This window comes from Myotis daubentonii, chromosome 4, assembly GCF_963259705.1.
Source record: "Myotis daubentonii chromosome 4, mMyoDau2.1, whole genome shotgun sequence".
NCBI classification, from domain to species: Eukaryota; Metazoa; Chordata; class Mammalia; order Chiroptera; family Vespertilionidae; genus Myotis; species Myotis daubentonii.
The window spans coordinates 28,448,351-28,473,738 of record NC_081843.1 but is presented as its reverse complement, the minus strand read 5'-3'; the positions used below and the strand labels follow the sequence as shown (position 1 = coordinate 28,473,738).

Here is a 25,388-nt window from a genome sequence, read left to right as displayed (position 1 = left end):
CAGTGTATATTTCTTTGAGATCTTAACCTATCTTTCATAATATGAAGTACAGAAGACCTTCAAGAGCAGCAACTTTTTTTTAAGTGTTTAACTCAAAGTTTTATGTCTACACCCATGTAACCACCACCCAGAAGACAGAGAACATGTCCAGCCTCCAAAGTGGCTCCTTTGTGTTGCATCCCAGTCAGTACCCCAAAGATAACCACTATTCTAACTACTACTAGTTCGGTTTTACCTACTTTTGAACTTCATATAAATGGAAACTAGATTATATACTCATTTGTGTCTGGATTTTTATGCAAAGGATAATATTTGTGAGATTCAACCATATTGTATCAGTAGTTTGTCCCTTTTTTATTGCTGAGTAGTATCTCATCATATGAATATACTACATTATCCATTCCCATGTTGGTGAGCATTTGGATTTGTTTCCAGGTTTTGGCTATTATAAATGGTACTGCTATAAATATTTTTTGTGTAAGGCTTTTGGTATAATTTCATCGTGTGTATAACTTCTTTCTGCTGCATATATACATACCCAGGAGTATATTGGATTGGTCATAAGATAGTCATATGTTTTTGCCATGTAGCTATAACAAGTAGTTTCCCCAAGTAGCTATACTAGTTTACACTCCCACCAACATTAAGAGTGCCACTTGCTTATACCCTGCCAACACTCTTTGTCCATCCATTCAATATTCACCATTTTGGTGGAAATGTAGGGGTATCTCACTATAGTGTGTTTTTTTAAAAAATATTTTTATTGATTTCAGAGAGGAAGGGAGAGGGAGAGAGAGATTGAAACATCAATTATGAGAATCATTGATTGGCTGCCTCCTGCATGTCCCCTACTGGGGATTGAGCCTATAAACCAGGCATGTGCCTTGACCAGGAATCGAACCATGAGCTCCTGGTTTATAGGTTGATGCTCGACCACTGAGCCAAGCTGGCCAGGCAAGCCTACTCTTTTATTTATTTATTTATTTACTTACTTACTTACTCAGAATTAGAATGGTGAAAAGATCCCACCCATTAATCTATTCAAAAATTATATACTGAATGAAGGAAAGGGGCAAGCCTCCTCTCAAAAGTAGAGAAGAGAGAAGTGTGGTTCTATCATTACCTTCTTAAAGCAAGTGATCTTTGGAAGCCCTCCTTTTTCTAGGGACCAACTAAGCCAGTCCTGAGTCAACCTATATCATTGACTTTGCCCATTAAAAACATTTTTTATATGGATTAGAATCTAGTGTTCTTCCACTTCAGCCTGAAGGACTCCTGTTAGCATCTGTTGGAGGTTGCTGTTGAATTCTCTCCATTTTTATGAGGATCATCTCATTTTCTTTTATTTCTGAAGGATAGTTTTGGCAGATATAGAATCCTTTGTTGAGTTTTTTTCCCTATTAGCACTGTGAATATGTCATCCTGCGGCCTTCCAGAATCCATGGTTTCCAATGAAAAGGCAGCTGTTACTCTTACTGAAGGTCCCTTGAATGTCACTTACTGCTTTTCTCTTACTGCTTTAAAGCTTCGTCATCTTTCTAGTTTGATCATGATGTGTCTAGATGTGGATTTCTTTGGTTTTATCATACTTGAAGTTCACTGAACTTCTGAAATATGTCAACATGTTTTTCATTAAAACTAGGGTTTTAATTTCTTTTTTTTTAAAGGGTGGGTTTTCTTCCTTCCTCCCTTCTTTCCTGCCCCTCCCCCCTTTCTCCCCCCCTCCCCTCCCCTCCCCTCCTCTTTCTTTCTTCTTTCTCTTTCTTTCTTTTCTTCTTTCTTTCTTTCTCTCTCTCCCCTCCCCTCCTCTTTCTTTCTTCTCTCTCTCTCTCTCTCTCTCTCTCTCTCTCTCTCTCTCTCTCTCTCTCCTTCCTTCCTTCCTTCCTTCCTTCCTTCCTTCCTTCCTTCCTCCCTCCCTCCCTCCCTCCCTTCCTTCCTTTCTTTCTTCTTTTCTTTGTTGTTGTTAATCCCCCTGCTGAGGATATTTTCCCATTGATTTTTAGGGAGAGTGAAGAGAGAGGGAAAGAGAGAAAAACATTGATGTGAGAGAAACACATCAATTGGTCGCGTCCTACATGAGCCCAGACCAGGGCCCGGGCTGGGGAGGAGCCTGCAATTGAGGTATGTGCCCTTGACCGGGAACCCCTTTGGTCCGCAGCCCAACGCTCTATCCACTAAGCGAAACTGGCTAGGGCTTAACCATTATTTCTTCAAATTTCTGTCCCATTCAATATCTCCTCCTCTCCTTGTAGAATTCCCATTATGTGTATACTAGATTCCCATTCACAAAATTCATGCAAGAGTAGGCCTTCCTTCCCCCGAGCTGCCAGCACCGGCTTCCCTCTGGCCGCCAGCAGGCACCCAGGACCCGGGCTTCCCTCGCAGCCCCTTCTTCGTCAGGAAGGACGTCTGGTCTAATTAGCATATTACTCTTTTATTATTATAGATTAGTACACTTGATGAAGTCCCACACATCTCAGAAGTTCTGTATGCCTTTTCCACCCTGTTCCTCAGATTGGATAATAGCAATTGACCTATCTATATTTGTTTTCTTTCTTTCTTCTTCCAGTTCAAATCTCCTCTTGGACTTAATGAATTTTTCATTTCAGTTGTTGTACTTTTCAACTCCAGAATTTCCATCTAGTTTGTTATTATAGTTCTATCTTGATATTGATATTCTCTATTGGTAGGACATTGTTCTCATATTTTGCTTTATTTTTAATTTTTAAAAAATGTATATATTTAAGGTATACAATGTGTTTAAATATACAGAACATTGTGAAATGATAACTACAGTAAGGCTAACAAACATTTACATCCCCCTTTTTTTGGTATGTGGTGAGAACACTGAAGATCTACTCTTTAGCAAATATGAAGTATTATTAACTACAATCACCATGTTGTACATTAGATCTCAAGAACTTACCCATTTTACATAATGAAAGCTTTCTGCCCTTTGACTACCATCTACTGGGGAGATGTTGGTCAAAGGGTAGAAAATTTCATTTATTATTCAATCTGAGGAACAGGGGTGAAGAAAAGTTGTACATAATCTATGATACCATTGAGACATCAAATCCCCCAACTCCCTGGCCCTCGTAAGCACCATTCTACTTTCTACTACTGTTTATTTGACTTTTTAAGATTCCATATACACGTGGGATCATGAAATAATTTTATTTGTCTTTGTCTAGCTTCCTTCACTTAGCAATGTATTCCAGGTTCACACATTGTTTTCACAAATGACAGGATTTCCTCCTTTTTAAGGCTGAATAATATCCATTATTCATATATACCACATCTTCCGTATCCCATTCATCTGTTAACAATGCTTAGGTTGTTTCCACACTTTGGCTATTGTGAATAAAGCTTCAATGGATATGGGAGAACAGATCTCTTTGAAAGACTGATTTAATTTCCTTTAAATATATACCCAGAATGGGATTGCTGAATTATATGATAACTCTATTTTTAATTTTTTGAGGAAAAATTCCATACTATTTTAGATAATGGCTATACCAATTTACATTCCCATCAGCAGTGTACAAAGGTTCCCTTTTCTCCACATTCTCAACACTTTTACTTCTGGTCTTTTTTATCTTAACTGGTATGAGATTTTATCTCACTGTCTTCTGATTTGCATTCCCCTGATTAGTGATGTTGAGCACATTTTCATATACCTGTTGGGCATTTATAAGTTTTCTTTGGAAAAATGTCTATTCAAATCCATTGCCACTTTAACTGGGTTACTTGGGTTTTTCGCTCTATAATTATATGAGTTCCTTATATAGCCTGGGTATTAACCACTTATTACACACATGGTTTGCAAATGATTTTTCCCACTTTGTAGGATGCCTTTTCATTTTGTTGATTATTTCCTATGCTATGCACAAGCTTTTAAATATATTTTTATTGATTTCAGAGAGGAAGGAAGAGGGAAAGACAGAAGCATCTATCTTTATTGATCGAGAATTATTGATCGGCTGCTTCCTGCATGAACCCTACTGGGGATCAAGCCCGAAACAGGGTCATGTACCCTGAATGGGAATCGAACCATGAACTTCTGGTTCAAAGGTTGACACTCAACCACTGAGCCACACCAGCAAGGCCTATGAACAAGCTTTTAGTCTTATGTAGTCCACTATGGTTATTTTTGTTTTTACTGCCTGTGCTTTTGGTGTCATATATAAAAATCATTGCCAAGACCAATGTCAGGAAGTTTTCCCCTATGTATTCTTCTATGAGTTTTATGGTTTCAGGTCTTATGGTTAAGTTTAATTCACTTCAGGTTTTTGTGTGTAGTGTAAGATTAGGGTTCAATTTCATTCTTTTGTATATGGATATCCAGGTTTCCCAGCACCATTTATTCAAGAGACTATCCTTTCTCCATTGTATATTCTTACTATCAAAGATTAGTTGACTGTATATGCATAAAGATATTTATGGGCTCTCTATTCTGTCCCATGGTCTGTGTGTCTGTTTTATGCAAGTACCATACTCTTGTTATTACTATAATTTTGTGGACCCTGAGATAATCTATTTTTTAAATATATTTTATTGATTTTTTTACAGAGAGGAAGGGAAAGGAATAGAGAGTTAGAAACATCGATGAGAGAGAAACATCGATCAGCTGCCTCTTGCACACCCCCTCCTGGGGATGTGCCCACAACCAAGGTACATGCCCTTGACGGGAATCAAACCTGGGACCCTTCAGTCCACAGGCTGACGCTCTATCCACTGAGCCAAACCGGTTAGGGCTGAGATAATCTATTAATGTAACTTACTGTATTAGTAGCCTAAGGGAGAAAAAAATCATATGACTACTTCAATTATATAAAAGTTAATCTTTGAGAGAGAACCAAGATGGCGGCATAGGTTAACGCCGGAGTTTGCTGCTTTGAGCAACTACTTCAAAAGTGAAACCAAAAAACGGAAGGGACATCACCCAGAACCACAGGAACGCTGGCTGAGTGGAAGTCCTACAACTAGGAGGAAAGAGAAACGCACACGGACACTCAGAGGAGGCGCAGTGCTGAAGTCAAATTCTGAGGTGCGGAGTGCGCGGAGCGGGCTGGCGGCGGAGGGCGCGGTTGTTGTTTTCAATCCGGAGGGAGTCGCAGACTCTGAGCACCAGATCCGGGCGAGTCTTTAGGGACCCAGACTCAAACGGGAGAAGCGGGACTGTCTGGCTTCGGTCAGAGCGAGTGCAGCTTTCTCTCCGAGCTTTGCAGCGGGTGCTGGGACTCAGAGAGGCAGAGCCCCTTGGGACAGGACTGAGAGCCGCCATAACTGCTCTCTCCAGCCCACCCTGTTGATCCTGTGCGACCCGCCCCGCCCAAGCCCTGCACAGAGGCATTTGCCGGATAGCCTCAGGCAAAGGCTAGATTAGCACCTCCCTAGAGGACAGAAGTTCTCTCACTGCTGACACAGCTGATTCTCATAGCCACTTGGCCTGGAGGTCAAACCCTCCCTGGAATTAGCTACAACAATCAAGATTTAACTATAAGACTGCGAACAAAGACCACTAGGGGGTGCACCAAGGAAGCATAACAAAATGCGGAGACAAAGAAACAGGACAAAATTGTCAATGGAAGAAACAGAGTTCAGAACCACACTTTTAAGGTCTCTCAAGAACTGTTTAGAAGCTGCCGATAAACTTAATGAGATCTACACGAAAACTAATAAGACCCTCGATCTTATATTGGGGAACCAACTAGAAATTAAGCACACACGGACTGAAATAACGAATATTATACAGACGCCCGACAGCAGACCAGAGGAGCGCAAGAATCAAGTCAATGATTTGAAATGCGAGGAAGCAAAAAACATCCAACCGGAAAAGCAAAATGAAAAAAGAATCCAAAAATGCGAGGATAGTGTAAGGAGCCTCTGGGACAGCTTCAAGCGTACCAACATCAGAATTATAGGGGTGCCAGAAGATGAGAGAGAGCAAGATATTGAAAACCTATTTGAAGAAATAATGACAGAAAACTTCCCCCACCTGGTGAAAGAAATGGACTTACAGGTCCAAGAAGCGAGGAGAACCCCAAACAAAAGGAATCCAAAGAGGACCACACCAAGACACATCATCATTAAAATGCCAAGAGCAAAAGATAAAGAGAGAATCTTAAAAACAGCAAGAGAAAGAAACTCAGTTACCTACAAGGGAATACCCATACGACTGTCAGCTGATTTCTCAACAGAAACTTTGCAGGCCAGAAGGGAGTGGCAAGAAATATTCAAAGTGATGAATACCAAGAACCTACAACCAAGATTACTTTATCCAGCAAAGCTATCATTCAGAATTGAAGGTCAGATAAAGAGCTTCACAGATAAGGAAAAGCTAAAGGAGTTCATCACCACCAAACCAGGATTATATGAAATGCTGAAAGGTATCCTTTAAGAAGAGGAAGAGGAAGAAAAAGGTAAAGATACAAATTATGAACAACAAATATGCATCTATCAACAAGTGAATCTAAGAATCAAGTGAATAAATAATCTGATGAACAGAATGAACTGTTGATTATAATAGAATCAGGGACATAGAAAGGGAATGGACTGACTATTCTTGGGGGGGAAAGGGGTGTGGGAGATGTGGGAAGAGACTGGACAAAAATCGTGCACCTATGGATGAGGACAGTGGGTGGGGAGTGAGGGCGGAGGGTGGGGCGGGAACTGGGAGGAGGGGAGTTATGGGGGGGAAAAAAAGAGGAACAAATGTAATAATCTGAACAATAAAGATTTAATTAAAAAAAAAAACAACTTGCAGAAAGATTAAACGTTGCTCAGCAAAAAAAAAAAAAAAAAAAAAAAAAAAAGTTAATCTTTGTGGTAGACTGCTTCTAAAATGGCTCCCAATAAATCAGTCATACAAAGAATCCTTTAAACAAATTAAGGGTATGCCTCCCAGGTCTTCTCAATTGCACCAAAAGGCCTCTAGGAAATTTAAGCACATTATCCTTTGGCCATCTCAGCAGAAGCCCAAAGTAAGAAAGAGTTTATTTCAAAGAGATTTGTGGGTATAAACTATTATCCATTCCAATGAATCCCAATGAGATTTAGAGAACCCACACAGTTTTTGAGAAAAGTTTATCATCGGCAACACTGTCATCTTGGACTGAAAGAGACAGAAATAGTATAAAATGTAGATGCACTTGTCACTGGGTTGTGCCACCACATCATTAGTTCATCTTTAAACTTCTACTGGCTTCCTTGTATTCTCTCCAAAATAACCCGTGACAAAACCAGGCTGAACTTGTCAAAAACAGGTAGAAATTCCAGGGATAGCTAAACCTGCTGGAAGGAATCAAGGACCATAACTAAGAAACTGGTTTGCAACAGAAAGATCCAAAATGGCATCTGAAACCCCCTCCCAAGCATCCTTTTGAAAAACTTTTCTTCATTAGCATACTAAAAAACATGCCCAAGAGTAGAGATTTAAAATTAAAATAAGACAGGCAATGTATGGCTAGGCATGTTCTAAGCATGTCTGAGAACAGTGCATGCTCCCTTGGAAACCACACATTCCACCCCTAAACCTGCCTGCCTCCCCTATCACCACCCCCCCCCCCGCCACACACACACACACACACACACACACACACACACACACACACACACACCCTTTAAGACTTTCCTAATTCCTCAGAATAGGGCAGAAGGGATTTTTATAGCGTGAGCTCATCCTTCTCCATTCCTTGGCCAAAGATTAGTGCTTCTGACCTGTTTTACAGAATGCAGTCTTGTCCTATTGGTGTGAGCTACACTAGGTAGAATAACCACGATTTGTGGTCTGTGACCCACAGGGGTCGGTGACACTTTCATGACAAAAAAAGGATCACTTAAGAGCTAGAGGGTAGAACTGAGATTCATGAAGAGTAATTCCTAGAATTACTCTTAATTGACAGCACCAAAGGAAATTTCTTTCTTCCATTTGTGTAACTATTTCCCTTCCTTTTTCTCATAGAAACTCATTGCCTTAACCCTGAAATTGGGACACAATTTGGGTTTCTGCCTTGATCTGTGTCCCTAGATTGCAAGCCTTGTTACCTTTCACTTTGGTTTGTAGGTTAACATTTTACACACTAAAAGGTCAAACATATGCCTATTAAAACTACATGTCTTTTAAAAACTATTATAATCCCAACATCTGAACAGTTTTATTATTTCTATAAATTTTAAGAGGATATTATAATCAGTTTTTTCTTTTGAAAACGAAACAGAAGTTTTATAATTCCATGAGTTTCACTTCAGTTTTGTTAGATCCAAGCAAAATTAAGTTGCCTCAACCAGAGCCACCGCAAGTCTAAGCATTTTTAATACCAAGATTTCTTATGAAATTTCATTTGAAAAAAGTGTCCCACTGATAAGAGAAGTATGAAGCAACCAGTGTACAGGATAAAATTCAAGGTCTTTAGCATAAAATATAAGGTCTTTCAAAGCCTGGTCCCCACCAACTCTCTCAGGTCTTATTTCCCACTACTTTCTGACTGAAAAATAAACTCTCTAGCAACACCAAACTGCCTATAGATCCTCATAAATACCACGATGTTTCTCATCTTTGTAAATTTGTCCATATTGTAACTTCCAAATGATTACTGCCAGGTTTTACTTTATTTAATGTTTAAAAAATAGATTAAGCTATGAGAAACAAATGCCACATTAGGAGCCCAGGTGGGACTGAGCTTAGGTGACTTCCACCACATAGTGGGAGGACAGGGTTCCCAGGTCACGTGTTGTTCCCTAGGTCGGGCCAGGAGTCATACCACAAGAAGTCCTCCATCTCACCTCTCCTCTTTGCACAGTTGTAGGACTAGACCAAGACGCAGGCTGCTCCCAGGAGTAATATTTCTTGATGGCTCATTAGATGAAGAAGAGAAAGACATTCTGGACATTCAAGAAAGAACTACTGCACTCCAACCATGGGTAACCCAGGAGCACAATATCCTGTTGATCAAAACTGAAATGTTCTCTTTTATCTGTTAAACTATTCTTCCTTTAGGTCAATGGTTCTCAACAGAAGTGGGGAGGGAGAGTATCCCCCCGACCCCCTGAGGGCATTTGGCAATGTCTAGAAACATTTTTGGTTGTCATGCTTGGGAGTGGGAGCTGTTACTAGCATCTGTTGAGTTAGGCCAGGGATGTGCTAAACATCCCATAATGTACAAGACGGCCCCCACAACAAGAATTACTGCCCCAAATGTCAACAGTGCCAAGGTTGATAAATGCTACTTTATTTCTCAGTTTGAGACCATATCTTTCAGGAAAGCCTTCCTGAATAAACCAGACTGAATTAGGTACGTCTTCTTGGATTCCCATAGTACTTAGTGTTGTGTTTTACAGTCATGTGTCACTTAATGACAGGAATAAGTTGTTAGGAAATTTTGTCATTGTGCAAATATTATAGAGTGTACTTCCATAAACCTAGATGATCTAGACTACCACATACCTAGGATTATGGTATATCATATTGCTCCTAGGCTACAAACTTATACAGCATGTTACTGTGCTAAATACTGTATCTGTGACACAATGGTGAGTATTTATGCATCTAAACATGTCTAAACATAGAAAAGGAACAGTAAACTATGCTATAAAACATTTTCAAAAATGGTACAACTATACAGGGCACTTACCATGAATGGAGCTTGCAGGACTGGAAGTTACTCTGGGTCAATCAGTGAATGGGTCATGAGTGAATGTGAAGGCCTAGGACATTACAGTATACTTTATAAACACTGTACGCTTAGGTTATACTAAATTTATTTTTTAAAGTATTTTTCTTTCTTCATTAAGAAACTAGAGGCCCGGTGCACAAAAATTTGTGCACTTGGGGGGGTGGGGCGTCCCTTAGCCCGGACTGCTCCATTTCACAGTCCGGGAGCCCTCAGGGGATGTCCGACTGACCCCTTAGGCCCAGGAGCGGGCCTAAGCCACAGTTGGACATCCTTGAACATCCTTAGCGCTGCCAGGGAGGCGGGCTGCTGCGCTCGCCAGCCATCAGCCCGGCTTCTGGCTGAGCGGCACTCACCCTGTGGGAACGCACTGACCACCAGGGGGCAGCTCCTGTGTTGAACGTCTGCCCCCTGGTAGTCAGTGCACGTCATAGCGACTGGTTGTTCCCCGTTTGGTCTATTTGCATATTACCCTTATATTATATAGAATTGTTTTGTTTTTCTAGCTTTGTTCTTTGACCTAGTAAATTTGTTGGCTAATCCTTTCTCTCATCCGTGAGTATACCTTGGTGGGCTTTTTTGTTATTGTTACTGATTTTTATTTGTTCCAGGTAATTTTATAGTACCTTAATGAGTTTAATAGTAGAAACAACTGTACATTCTAGAAACTTGAGTATTGCCAGATGGAAATGGCTGAAATTCCACAAAAATTCCACAATTCATGAAAAGAGAGCAATGTAAGTAGCTTACTGAAAGTTGAACATGGTGGTGGATGGCCCTAACACTTACTTCTATTTCTTACTCAAAATATTTGAGAAGCAGATCTCAGCAGTAGATACCACTCACTAATCAGCAAGATCCTCTTCCATATTCAATCACTGGGAGAATTCTAGTGCAATACATCTACTGCATAAAGTATTTCCCTTATACTGTACTCCCCCTGCCTTTCTAGACAAACATTTTCTTTAAAAAAATATATTTTCATTGATTTCAGGGAGGAATGATGAGAGAAAATCATCAATCAGCTGCCTCCTGCATGCCCCCTACTTGGCTCCAAGCCCATAACCTGGGCATGTGCCCTTGACTGGAATTGAACCCAGTACCCTTCAGTCCACAGGCCAAAATTCTACCCACTGAGCCAAACTGGCTATACAAATATTTTTTGAAAGATAAAGGCAAAAACACATTTTAAAATGTCTTATGGTGTTTTTTTTTCTTTTTCTACTCTCTATTAATTTGGAAGAATGAACTACTACTATCTATCCCAGCAGTTCTCAACCTGTGGGTTACGACCCCTTTGGGGGTCGAACGACACCTTCACAGGGGTCGCCTAAGACCATCGGAAAACACATATATAATTACATATTGTTTTTGTGATTAATCACTATGCTTTAATTATGTTCAACTTGTAACAATGAAAATACATCCTGCATATCAGATATAACAGTAGCAAAATTACAGTTATGAAGTAGCAACAAAAATAATTTTATGGTTGGGGGTCACCACAACATGAGGAACTGTATTAAAGGGTCACGGCATTAGGAAGGTTGAGAACCACTGATCTATCCTATCTAATAAAAGGGCGATATGCAAATTAACCATCACTCCATCACAAAGATGGCGGCGCCCAGGCCTCTCAGCCCTGCCGGAGTCCCCCAGTCCTGGGGTGGCAGCCACTAAGAGCGGGCAGCGTGAGCAGCCTGATGGAATGCTTGCTTCGTAACCACAGCGACGAGGCAAGCGTTCCACCCCGGCTGCGGAGGGCCTCTGGGCAGCGGGCGCAGAGTGGCCAGGCCCCACAGAGAGCTACTGGTACATGGATTTGTGCACAGGGCTACAAGTATATATATAAAAGCCTAATATACAAAGTGTCCCCTTGGGAGTTCGACCAACTGGGAGTTCGATCGCTCGCTATGATGTGTGCCGACCATCAGGGGGAGGCACAGAACAAAGGAAGGCCCCAGCCAGCAGCCAGCATCCACTAGGGACCCTACCTGTGCACAAATTTTGTGCACTGGACCTCTAGTTTACTATATTATGGGTGAATCTCATGTTAAATAAAAGAAGCCAGGCACAAAATAATAGTTACGATTGCATTTATATGAAGTTCAAAACCAAGCAAGAATAATTGTTTTTGAACTTCACATACAACCTCATATCACTGCTAGATGCTAGTAATTTTCTATATGTTGATATGGATGTTGATTATACAAGTGTATACAGATGTAAACATTCATAAAATTGTACACTGAATATTTACATATTTATTATCTGTTATACCTTAATTTTTACAAACTCTTATGGTGGCAAGAGTCTTGGGAATAAGCATTGGAAGTTCTACTCGTGGTTCTGCCATATGTGACTCTTGACAAAGCATAGGACCTCACTGGGTGTTCATTCCATACAAAACCTGATGCTAACGTCTCTTTCCCTACTGAAATCCATTCATTCAAAATGTCTATAAATTTCTTTAGTCTTCACGTTTGACTTAAAACATAGTAAACATATATGCAAAATTATATTTTCCTGATTTCCAACACATATAACTTGAGCATATTTCTTTAATCCCTACTTGGAAAGACTGGTAGTCTAATAGGCTTATTTTATATTAACAGAAGGAACTAGCATCAGAATCTCTGGGTCAACATACAAGCACACAAAGTGAAAGGCTTACCTAAGACTACAGGTGATTAGAAATTAGTTATAGTCTATATCTGGGGGGGCGAGAGGGGACAATAAACTGTGATAACAGTAGCTAGAGCTGTAATTTATCTGAATCAATAAACATAAACTATAGCCACTAGTGTGACGATACCTAATAATTTGTAATCAATAACTAGAAGCTAGGTGCAGAAAGGCAGCTGTTCCTTTCAAATTATCTACATGAAGAATCAATATTGACTATACAAGTTCTATAAACACTGGAAACAAATCAAGATATTCCTCTGGCCCTGACCGGTTTGGCTCAGTGAATAGAGCGTTGGCCTGTGGACTGAAGGGTCCCGGGTTCGATTCCGGGCAAGGACATGTACCTTGGTTGCGGGCACATCCCCAGTAGGGGGTGTGCAGGAGGCAGCTGATCGATGTTTCTCTCTCATTGATATTTCTAACTCTCTATACCTCTCCCTTCCTCTCTGTAAAAAATCAATAAAATACTTATTAAAAAAAAAAAGATATTCCTCTATCAGGACAAGCAGGTTACACAAGGGAAGTACACTGTTTGTTTGTTTTTACAAGCCTAATAAGCAAATTGTCCCCTCAGGAGTTCAACTGGGAGACCGGGAGTTCGATCGCTCGCTGTGATGTGCACTGACCACCAGGGTGTGGTGCGGAACATGGTGGGCAACCAGTGGCGGCAGGGCACTGAGGGAGCGAGGGAAGGAAAAGGAGGGGAGGCCAGAAGGTGGGGAACCTGATCGACCCTGATTGCCGGCCAGGCCTAGGGACCCTACCCATGCACGAATTATGTGCACTGAGCCTCTAGTATATATACATACACAAATACATCTCTATTAGCTGAATATAGGGTCAAAATAAAAACATAACATCTACTCACTTTGACAGAGATACTCCCCCAGCTTTCCCAATCATCTCTTCATGGTGTAATACTGAGTGGTTCCACGGAACATGGAGGAACTTTAAGAGTGTTCGCATCCACCGTTCAGGATGTAAGACCAGTTGTTCATAGTGAACTAACATGCATTTTTTATAGCCAACCTCCATACACTGGTTATACATGGTTTCTATGGCACGATTCCACTTGGTCAAACAGTCCCTATAGCTGTTCAGGTCAAACCCAGCTATAGTAACTTTTCGAGAAATCATTGAATGTACTGACGCCCGGCCATCTCGGACCATCAGGAGAAATTTGGCATTGGGAAATAATCTAGCAAGGTAAGTTAAGGACTTCAGGGCAAAAGGATCTTTATTACATAAATAAGGAGCTGGCTCCCCGTGCTTAACAATGATTTCTAGTAAGAAGGCTTGCATGGCAGAATCCAGCACTTCATCGGTGACACCAGCCTCATCCAAGCGTATTTTCTCTTTACTTGACCGTGACCACATCTGCTTCAGGGCCAGGATTCGGGGAATGACCCTGGTTTCCTCTCCACAGCGAATATCAGGATGTGCATCTAACATGGCCCTCATGAGTGTGGTTCCACTCCGAGGCACACCTCCAATAAAAATCAAAGGCATATCTTTGTGATAGGCAAAGGTTTTGTTGGCTTTGATGTCCAGGCCAGTTCGCACAGTCGTTTTTGTGCTTTCCAATTTAAGAGGCTGACTACGTTCCTCTATTCGGTGATGGCATTCCATGGCGTGTTGGCCCAAGTAAAACACAGTCACAGAACTAATCACCAGACATGCCAATAGTAAGTTCTGCTTCAGTTTTCCAACCATCTTGATGTGGTTATCTTTTTATTAAACAGATATTTTGCTCAAAATTATTTCCAGAAAATGTTCAGGCCATGGAGATTCTTTTTCAGAAAGATGATCAACATCTAATAGGAAAAGGAAACAGTTATATTATTAAGATTGTTTATAAATTAGTCATCAGTTACAATTATAACGTTTTAGCTAGAAAGAAGCCAAAGCTGTCTTAGATCCTTTATAATAGTCTTAGAACACAAATATACAAAAGTGTGAGCAAAAATAAATCAAAATTCCCAATCAGAAAAAGCTACTTAATATAACAATTCTAAAACTATGCACAAAATGGAAAATCTAATAAAACTATTTCCATCAGTGAATCAAGTGAATATTTAGTATGCCCAAGTATATCTGGAGTCTAACCCAAGGCTCATGTCTGGTATTTATTTTGATTCATCCCCAAAAAGTCATTATCTCCACATTCTACTATGAAGAGAAATTATAGAAAAATATACAACTTCTAAATCTTTAACACACATTCAGTTTATTCACCCCACAAATTATTTATTTAGGTACTACAGGACAGACACTTGAGCTTGGCTGAGGATAAACTTTGAAAAGCATAGCAGTAAGGTGACCCATGCTCTCAGGAAACAAAGTCTTGTGAACAGACAGATATGCAAACAATGACAATAAAATGCGATCAGGGCCTTAGTAGAAATAAGCACAGTGGACAATGGAAGTAGAATTAAAAGCAACAAATTAAGTCTACCTGAGGAAGCTACAACAGACTTATAGAAAATAAGAGTTACAGCTACTCCAAGCAATAGGAACTTGTGTGCAAAAGCACAACGGCATGGCAGAATACGGCATAAGTGGGTAACAAGTAGCAGGAGGGCTGGTGTATCGGGTGCGAAGAAATATGTGTGTGTGCACGCACGTGTGTGTGTGTGTGTGTGAGAAAGAGAGAGAGAGAGAAAGAGAGAGAGAGAGAGAGAGAGAGAGAGAGAGAGAGAGAGAGAGATCTAGCCTTTAGAAGGACAGATAAGATAGGGACACACACAGCATTCTAAGCTGAGGATGACCAAAGATGTGGACATACGGAAGTAGAGCATGTGTGTAAAACATACATACTACATAAAATATACATGCTATGGAACTGCTAGTTTAACTGGAACAAGAAGACATGCTACAAAGCAGATAGCAATCAGACTATACAGAGACAGCTTTTGATCAAAGGGAAATCACAATCTGGAGTGCTGTGCTGCCAGTGTAAGTGATGTTCCAGGTGGCAGGTGAGCCAGGTGGCAGGTGAACAGCTCTAGTAGGCTAAGATGGGAGTCATGGTTGCAAGCTTGTGGCCAAACCTGAGGCTGCACATCGGCAGAAAGGAGACCTGAAGGGATTGAGTGGAAAGTGAATGTCAGGGCAGATTTGAAAATGGTCTGAACTTTGAATGTGCTCATCTACCCATACACAGATCCTCTGCCGGAGAACAAGTCTTACTGGCTCAAGATATTTGAGCATAATCACTATCCTCTAAACTACACAGGCAAGGGGGTAGGTAACCCGTAGAAAGCCATGTTTAAAAAATTCAAAACAACTGTGTGTGTGTATCTGAGCAGCTACGTCAGTTTACATTTATATAAAACTAGAGGCCCAGTGCATGAAATTCGTGCACAGGGGAGTCCCCTCAGCCCAGCCTGCACCTCTCCAATCCGGGACCCCTTGGGGGATGTCCGACTGCCGGTCTAGACCAGCAGTCAGACATCCCTCTCAAATCCTGGACTGCTGGCTCCTAATCGCTCACCTGCCTGCCTGCCTGGTCGCCCCTAACTGCCCAGCCCACCCCACCCCCCCAACCTGATCACCACACACTGCCTCTGCGTGCTGGCCTGATCGCCCCTAACTGCTCCCCACCCCCCGCCGGCCTGGTTGCCCCTAACAGCCCCCCACTGCTGGCCTGGTCACCCTTAACTGTCCCCCCCGCTGGCCTGGTCACCCCCAACTATCCCCCTCTGCTGGCCTGGTGGCCCCTAACTGCCCCCCCCTCGCCAGCCGGGTTGCCCCCAACTTCCCTCCCACTGGCATAGTCACTCCTCGCTGCCCTCCCTACCAGCCTAATCGCCCCCAACTGTCCCCCCTGCCAGCCTGACTACCCCCAACTGCATCTCCCCTGCCAGCCTGACTACCCCCAACTTCCACTCCCCCCTCACCGGCCTGGTCACCCCCAACAACCCCCCCTGCTGGCCTGGTTTCCCCCAACTGCCCCCCCTGCCAACTCGGTTGCCCCACGCAGGCTGCTGTTCAGTCGTTTGGTCGTCCCTCACTAACCCCCCTGCCAGCCTGGTCACCCCCAACTGCCCCCCTGCTGGACTGGTTGCCCCCAATTGCCCCCCATGCCGGCCTGGTCACCCCTCACGGCCCCCCTGCTGGCCTGGTTGCCCCACACAGCCTGCTTGTTCAGTTGTTTGGTCATCCCTCACCCCCCTGCCGGCCTGGTCACCCCACACAGCCTGCTGTTCAGTCGTTTGGTCATCCCTCACTAACCGCCCTGCTGGCCTGGTTGCCCCACGCAGCCTGCCTGTTCAGTCGTTTGGTCATCTCTCGGGCCGGCCCTGGGTGGCTGGGCAGCTTACATCTGAGGCTTGCCTGCACCTTGGGCTGGCCCTGGGTGGCTGTGGGCTGAGGGGACTGGGTGCCGCTCAGTGGCTGTGGGTGCTGCCATCTTTGAGGGTGGAGCAGTAAATCAGAATATTCCCTCCTTATTGGCTGTGGGTGCCATCTTTGTGATGGTGTGAGGGTCAATTAGCATATTTCTTCTTTATTAGATAGGATGCCCATACAAGGTAGATTTTCAGAGACAGAAAGCAGGGCGTGGAAGCAGGAATTCAATGACAAATAGGCATGAGGGGACTCTGAAGTGATGGAAATGTTCTAAACCTGGACTGCTGTGATAGCTGCCAAACTCTCTAAAATCTACTAAAAATCACTGGACTGAACCTGAATGATGGGTAAGTTTTATGGTATTTAAGTTGTACCTCAATACGGCTGTGTGTGTTTTTAAAGAATACATTCCTAGAAAAATATTTTGATAGTCTCAGTAGGATACACCAGCCAAGATCTGGTTTCTGTTTACTTATGTATTCATTCCTTTACTCACATATTTAAACACATATTATTGTACCAGGCACTGTACTTTATTATAAAGCTGCAACAAAGAACCACAAAGTGATAATAGGTTGAGATGAAAACATCAGCTTAATAAGAAAAGACTGTAAAGAAAAAACCATTAAGATAATTGGTAGCAACATAGCACCAAAATATCTATGCAGAAAACTGTATCCATGATATAGAAGGCACACTTAAGATATTATATACCATATATACAAAATATTCACCAGTCAACTATAACAGCAACCAATAATATCTGATAACAACTTCCTATTAAAATACCCCCAAATTCCCAGTAAAATACATAAAATACAAAAACTGGAAATATACTATCAATGTATTTCCTTGTCCAGAAACATACTTGTAAATCAGTTTAATGCATAATACTTTACTGATAGGACCTACCAATGTTTATTTGGCCAATTCTCTATTGTTATTTAGTTGTTTTTAAATTTTTATGACTATAAATAACACTATGAGAAATATCTGTGTATATATAAACACCTTTGCACACATGATTATTTTCTTAAACTAAATTTTTAGAAGAGGAGTTGCTAGGTGAACAGGTATGGGATGTACTTGATTACAAAGCATCTATATGCATAAAAGCCTAATACACAAATTGTCCTCATGTGAGTTTGACTGGGAGACTGCTCGCTCGCTATGATGTGCGCTGACCACCAGGGGGCGACGCGGAATGAAGGAAGGCCCCGGCTAGCAGTTGGAAGGCCCCAATTGGCCTTAATTGCTGGCCAGGCCTAGGAACCTTACCTGTGCATGAATTTCGTACACCGGGCCTCTAGTTCAGTCGTTCTCAACCTTCCTAATGCCGTGACCCTTTAATACAGTTCCTCATGTTGTGGTGACCACCAACCATAAAATTACTTTCATTGCAACTTCATAACTATAATTTTGCTACTGTTATGAATCGTAATGTAAATATCTGATATGCAGGATGTATTTTCATTGTTATAAATTGAACATAATTAAAGCATAGTGATTAATCACAAAAACTATGTAATTATATATGTGTTTTTCGATGGTCTTAGGTGACCCCTGTGAAAGGGTCATTCGACCCCCAAAGGGGTCGCAACCCACAGGTTGATAACTTCTGCTCTAGTTTAATATATATTTATTTCATCTCTTTCTCACACCCAACATTCAAATCTGACCAAAAAAAAAAAAAATCTATTGGCTCTACTTTCAAAATTACTTCTCAACACTTCCACTCACTACGCCAGCATTTCTCACAAGGATTACTAAATGAATCCTTACTTCTATTCCTGCCCTCCTAAAATCTATTCTCAAATTCAACATCCAGAGGGATCTTTTAAAAATGTAAGTCAGAAAGTACCATTTCTTTGCTCAAAACCTGGTACTGTTTTTCAAGGTGGTCTTGAGCTTATTTTAAGATATCCGACACTAAATCTGTATTAAATTTCTGTCTCTTTTTCTTGAGTTTCTTTATCTGTCAAGAAGTCTTTATTAGGCATCAAAAGTAGCACTGAGGTCAGGCTAATATATCATCATTCCAAGACAGTGTTGTGCAAAGTAAAGTAATTGAGAGGTATCTCTTAACACTAAAGATTTCATAAGGATTCAATGAAGGCAACTCCCTCTTTACTAAAGGATAATCTAGGGGGAAAGAACACCTTACTATATTTCCAAGCATACTAGATAGTTGTATCAACACAATTTTGGGATTTTTTTCAAGTTTTAATATCAGTTGTATTTTAAACACTGTCTCCCCCAACACACATGAGCAGGGAGCATATTTCTATAGCTCTTGAGGATGTTTGAAAGTAAGTATGATAGTGGTCAAAGGCCTTGTAAGGAATATTAAAAAGAAAAAGAAGGACTTTTTGCTTCCCCAGAAACATTCACATTACTTTGCACTAAGCTTATGAAGCCTAGTGTTTTCTCTTTGGATGTTTCTAAACTTGGAGAATCACAGAATTATAGATCATCAGTGCTAATGGGACTTCTAAATCATTTGGTCCAATGTTCTCATTTTATAGATATACAAACTGAGGTTCTCAAAACCACCCTAAATCTTATCTGTTCTTCAAAGGTCACTTTTCTTTTTATTATGTGCTAGAGGCCCGGTGCACAAAAATTTGTGCACTTGGGGGAGGGGAGGTCCTTCAGTCCGGCCTGTGCCCTTTCACAGTCTGGAACCCCTCGGAGGATGACCACCTGCTGGCTTAGGCCTGCTCCCCGGGGGATTGGGCCTAAGCTGGCAGTCAGACATCCCTCTGGCAGCCCAGGAACCCTCGGGGGATGTCCACTTGCCAGCGGGGAGCAGGCCTAAGCTGCAGTTGGACATCCTTAGCACTGCTGAGGAGGCAGGAGAGGCTCCCACCACCACCGCTGTACTGGCAGCCGTCAGCCTGGCTTGTGGCTAAGCAGAGCTCCCCCTGTGGGAGCGCACTGACCACCAGGGGGCCGCTCCTGCATTGAGCGTCTGCCCCCTGGTGGTCAGTGTGTGTCATAGTGGCCAGTCATTAAAGAGTCCTGCTGTTAGGGTCAATTTGCATATGACCCTTTTATTATATAGGATAGAGGCCTGGTGCATGGGTGGGGGCTGGCTGGTTTGCCCTGAAGGGTGTCTCGGATCAGGGTGGGGGTCCCCGCTGGAGTGCCTGGCCAGCCTGGGTGAGGGGCTGATGGCTGCAGGCTGGCCAAGCCCCCAAGCAGGGACCCTCACCCCATGAGGGTGTGGCCAGCCTGGGTGAGTGGCTGATGGCCGTTTGCAGGCTGGCCAAGCCCCCCAGCGGGGACCCTCACCCCATGAGGGTGTGGCCAACCTGGGTAAGGGGCTGATGGCTGTTTTCAGGCTGGCCACAGCCTCTTCAGGGTGGTCGTCCCCGCTGAGGTGCCTGGCCAGCCTGGGTGAGGGGCTGATGGCTGCAGGCTGGCCAAGCCCCCAAGCAGGGACCCTCACCCCATGAGGGTGTGGCCAGCCTGGGTAAGGGGCTGATGGCTGTTTTCAGGCTGGCCACAGCCTCTTCAGGGTGGTCGTCCCCGCTGGGGTGCCTGGCCAGCCTGGGTGAGGGGCTGATGGCTGCAGGCTGGCCAAGCCCCCAAGCAGGGACCCTCACCCCATGAGGGTGTGGCCAGCCTGGGTGAGGGGCTGATGGCTGTTTGCAGGCTGGCCACGGCCCCCAGCCACCCAAGCTCCAAGTGGAGGCTGGCTGGAAGCAGCTATCTGGGATTTATTTATCTTCTATAATTGAAACTTTGCTGCCTGGAGCAGAGGCCACAGCTGACCAGGGCAGGCAGGAAGCTTGGCTTCCTCCATCGCCAGGGCAACCAAGCCTCCTGCTTGCTCCAGCTCTGTGGCTGCCGGTGGCCATCTTGGTTGGGTTAATTTGCATATAGTCGCTCTGACTGGCTGGTGGGCATGGCTTGGGTGTAGCAGAGATGTGGTCAATTTGCATGTTTCTCTTTTATTAGATTCAATATTTTCGTTACTCCAAAAATATTTTAAGTTCCTGAGGCTCACAGATCTTGTCAATGTCCTACCACAGCACATGTCCAGGGGTTCATTTGAAAGATAGCTTTGCTGGCACAGCATGCTTAACAGAACACCAGGTCCACTGAGCCTTCAAAGAGCATCAGTAAACTAACCAAACTGGGAAGTACATTTCTCTAGAAGAGAGATGCTGTGTAGCTTGTGGACTGACTCTACTCATACCTTGATACTAATTCTCAAAATCTTGAAAAAATTAGCCCTATAATTTAAGAAGTACTGCACAGGAAAAGCTGGTCTAACCATTACCCTTAAATATTCAATCACTATGCACACGCATTGCATATATATGAGCACACACAACACACACACAGGGGCCTCTTTCCATTACTTTAAACTACATTTCACTGTATTTTCAGACAAGCAGTATAAATATTTTCTCAACTGGGACATTTAAAGAGCTGAGGCTGAGCCAGAAAGGAATACTATAAGTTTAGTCTCATTTTTATCTCCAGGGGGAAGAAAAAGCATTGAAACACTATTAACAAACATATCTGAGAAATCACTATTAATAGCACTGCCCTTTCCCAGCAAGCTAAATGGAAGACTCCCAGAAATACTGCTCTACGGAATGAGAGAGTGCTGACATTATACTTCTATACTTACATCTTTGCAAATTTTATAAACTTTTTTAATAGAAAAACAGCATCACTCAACAAAAGTAGAGGTACAGAATCTGGTAGTCAGCAAGACCATGTCCAACACTCAGTGCATACAAACAAGTCCAAGCACATGCATGGAAGTGGCCATGTGCTAAGTTCAACGAGATGCTGGGTAAATGTTCCAGCAAAAGACAAATTATAGGAATGCAATGATCTCTTAAAAAATTTTTTTTGTTAATCATTAGCTCCTTGCTTCCCATGCCTATTTATGATGCCAACTAATGTTGCAAATAGCAACAGCCAATGCCATTTTGCCTGCTGTCTAAAGTTCAATCTACAGGATATGGCAAAAGTAGGTTTACAGTTATTTGTATGGAAAATAATACAATAATTAATAAGTAATACTACAAGAATAAACTCTGTGTTTCATGTACTCACAACTGTAAACCTACTTTTACCTCACCCTGTATAGCTGGTTTCTCTATTCCCTTCTAGCTCTTGAACTTTCCAATTAATGTTTCCAGGAGTTAATCTGAATAACTTTGCCAATCAACAAATAAACCCATGTTGCAAGATCAATCCTTATGTCAGCTCATGGTCAGAGCACAAACATGAGAACACGTTTTTCTAGCTACACATTGGAGACCAGCACTAGAACCACTGACAATAAATGGCAAATAGTAAGAAGACCATGTTATACACAGCTGATGATCTCTGGGAATCTTCTGGGACACATCTTCTTAAAGAAGCAGTATAGTAGGGTTTTGTTTTCAATAAGCACCATGGTCAGGAAGGAAAAGAGCTGGTCAAATACTAAGAACTAGACCTAAGGCCTAGGACACAAACAGAGATAAGAGCACAAGTTAAACTTGAGCATAACTTTATTAACAGTTCAAGTTAGTGAAATTGTCTCAGAAATATCTGAGGGCAGATGTGTGTATGGGGAGAGGGTTATATATGAAATTAGATGGCTATGAGTTAATAAATGTTGAAGCTGAATGATAAGTACTTACGGGTTCAATGTAATTTTCTATTTTTAGATATGTTAGAAAATTTTCATTATGAAGAGCTAAATTGAAATAAAACAAAATAAACAGTTACCAAGTTCTAACCTTCTCAGACCTGCAAATCAGAGGACCACTATAGACTAACCATTTTTCTTCTAGATTCTTCACTAATGTTTATTGTCTATCGAAACCACCCATGAGAGAAAACACAAAGATAGCAAATTTGCTCAAATTATATCCTCTCATTCAGTAATTCAATTATGCAATTTACTACCAACCTCCTAACTTTCAGAATTAAAAGTAACTGGAATAGAAAAAGGAGAAAAGAGGATGGCGTTGAATTAATGTAAAAGAAGTCTAGTATATTAGTCAGAAGACTTAGGCTCTAGTACAAAATCAGTTTTTTCTTAGCCATATGGATCTAGTTCAGCGGTTTTCAACATGTGTGCCACAAGAATTTTTAAAACATGCAATACCTGACTATTTAGTCAGGGGAAGTGACCTCTTTTCCCTTAGATCAGTGGTTCTCAACCTGTGGGTCGCGACCCCTTTGGGGGTCGAACGACCCTTTCACAGGGGTCGCCTAAGACCATCCTGCATATCAGATATTTACATTACGATTCATAACAGTAGCAACATTACAGTTATGAAGTAGAAACGAAAATAATTTTACGGTTGGGGTCACAATATGAGGAACTGTATTTAAAGGGCCAGAAGGTTGAGAACCACTGCCTTAGATTGTCAAATAAAAAAATGACAACAGCCAACACAACAATAGCCATCCAGTGTGAGTGAATCAAAATTATACCTATTTTTTTTTCAGATTGACAAAAAATCTATTTTTTGGTGTGCCACAGAATTTTAGAAATTTTGGTGTGCCACAAGATGAAAAGATTGAAAATCGCTGACCTAGATAAATCACTGAGCATTAGTTCCCTTGTCCATAAAATAGGAATAATGATAAACTCTTTTTCACATGTAATTAGAGTAGAAATTATGAAAAGAAGAGCAAACGTGCAAATGGTAAAGAAACACCTGCACGTTCCCCTTCCTTTCACAGAGCTGCTGTGACATTCAAGGGGGTAACATGCGAAAAGACTGAAAGAACAGGGGCCTGCGGCACCCTTCACACACTGGCTCCTGCTCATCCTCCAACTTCACCTCTCAGCACTCCTCCCCAGCAGCCTGCCCCTGCAGGGCCACTCCCCATCCACACCAGGCACCTCCACACCTGGCCTTGGCTCATGCTGCTGCCTCCTGTGTCATGACCCTTCCTCCCTGTTATACATGCCTCCTCAGTGCTCTTTTTCCATCTCTCTCACCCCAGAAATCAATTGTTCCCTCTTCTGTAACCTCAAACATTAGGTAAAAACACATTGGTTTGCACACTCATGCACTGTATTGTGGTTAGTTTACCCCACTAGACTATAAACTCCTTTAAAGCACCGATTAACCCATTCATCAGCCATGCAGTCAGTACATGAATATCAGATAAAATATAAAGCAAGGGATTTACAGATGAATAAGCACCTAGTGAAATTTTCTCTCCTAAATCTCCTTAAAATACCTATAGAGTCATCTGAAACAAAGCAAATGTTTAACAGAAAAATGTCAAATGAAACAAGGAACTACCAATAAACAAAAATGAAGTAACCTGGAGGCCATGAAAAAAATTGCAAACCCAATCCTTATCCCAATAGGATTTTTAAAATCAGTCTAAAGTGGGGGTAGGTAGAGGTCGACGAGGGCATAGAGGGCATAAATGATGATGGAAAAAAGGCAAACATTTTTTTAAAATAAATAAAATTGAATCTACAAAATTTATAGCAGGTAGGAAAAATAGTTTTGACTAGACTTTGCAAAAAGAGCCATACAGATATTAAGGTATTAACAAAAATATTTCTACTGTTATGATACTAATAGTAGAAAGCCCAGGAAAAAAAGAGCAGCTTTAACTATGTATACAAAATTAATAGGTTTCAAAAGCAAACATCACAAAAGAGTGACAAATGAATACTGAGTTTAAGGTTCCCTCATTCACACTCACCCTGCTTCATCTATAGTCACTCTTAGTTATATTCTGATGTCTCTCAAGTCTATCAACAACTAGACTTCTGTCCCAAACCTTAGACCTGACCAATAGCCAAGGGATAACTCTATCTGGATGTCCCATTGGCATGTCAAATCCAAAGAACAAATGGGAAAATCTTTCTTCCTCTTCTATTTCCTGGCAAATGAACCACTTTCTCCAAGACGTCCAAGCTAAATACCTGAGAGCCTTTATGTACTTCTCCCTTAACTTCTCCATAAGTAATTGATGAAGTCCTGTCCTCCTTTAATTGAATCTATTCTCCTTCTTCTTCCCCTGCTGGCATGGCTTTAATCCTCACCCTCATCCTTTCTCATAAGAATAACTCCCAGCCTCCTAACTGGTACTCTCTGACTTCCTTCAATAAGTTCATGCACTATCCTGCTTCAGCAGTGATCTTTCTAAAATGTAAATATACTTAAGGCACTCCCCTGCTTAAACCCCTGCAATGACTATTTACTTCTTTCAGAAACGAATCCTCCCCATAACATATAAGGTCCTTCATGATCCAGCCTTTGCCTGCCCCAGACTCTTCTTTCATCATTCCCCATCACCAACACCACGCAGACACACATTCTCACACATGCTGCCTTCATCTTGAACAACCTGTAGCATCTCTTACTCATTAATTCCCACTCATCCGTCAACATTCAGCGTTAATGCGGTCTCTTCTAGGAAGCTTTCCTGAAGCGCTCTGCCGTGTATGACATAGATATCTTTTCTAGTGCCCTATACTTCCCATGTCATATTTCTTCTTACATTATAGGGTTAATTTGCTTTCACCACAGATTGTGAAATCCTTGAAAGTAGGGGCTCTTGAATGAGTTAATGGATTCTTGATTACCAGTAAGTTAATGTAACTAGGTTCTATGAGTATAATTAGTTGTGAGTTTTGGGGAGGTATTGACTACATCTTATTCATTTCAGCTTTCCACATAG

The 25,388-nt window shown here is 41.9% G+C and overlaps 1 protein-coding gene across 1 annotated transcript in view; it reads right to left on the bottom strand.

Annotated features, from left to right (window-relative positions):
- Positions 1–25,388, bottom strand: part of TPST1 (tyrosylprotein sulfotransferase 1) — an 82,752-nt gene that overhangs the window by 39,382 nt on the left and 17,982 nt on the right. The window contains exon 2 of the mRNA XM_059693365.1: positions 13,231–14,176. Coding sequence (XP_059549348.1) covers positions 13,231–14,075 — 845 coding nt within the window. The 5' untranslated portion in view covers positions 14,076–14,176. The remainder of the gene's footprint in view (positions 1–13,230; positions 14,177–25,388) is intronic.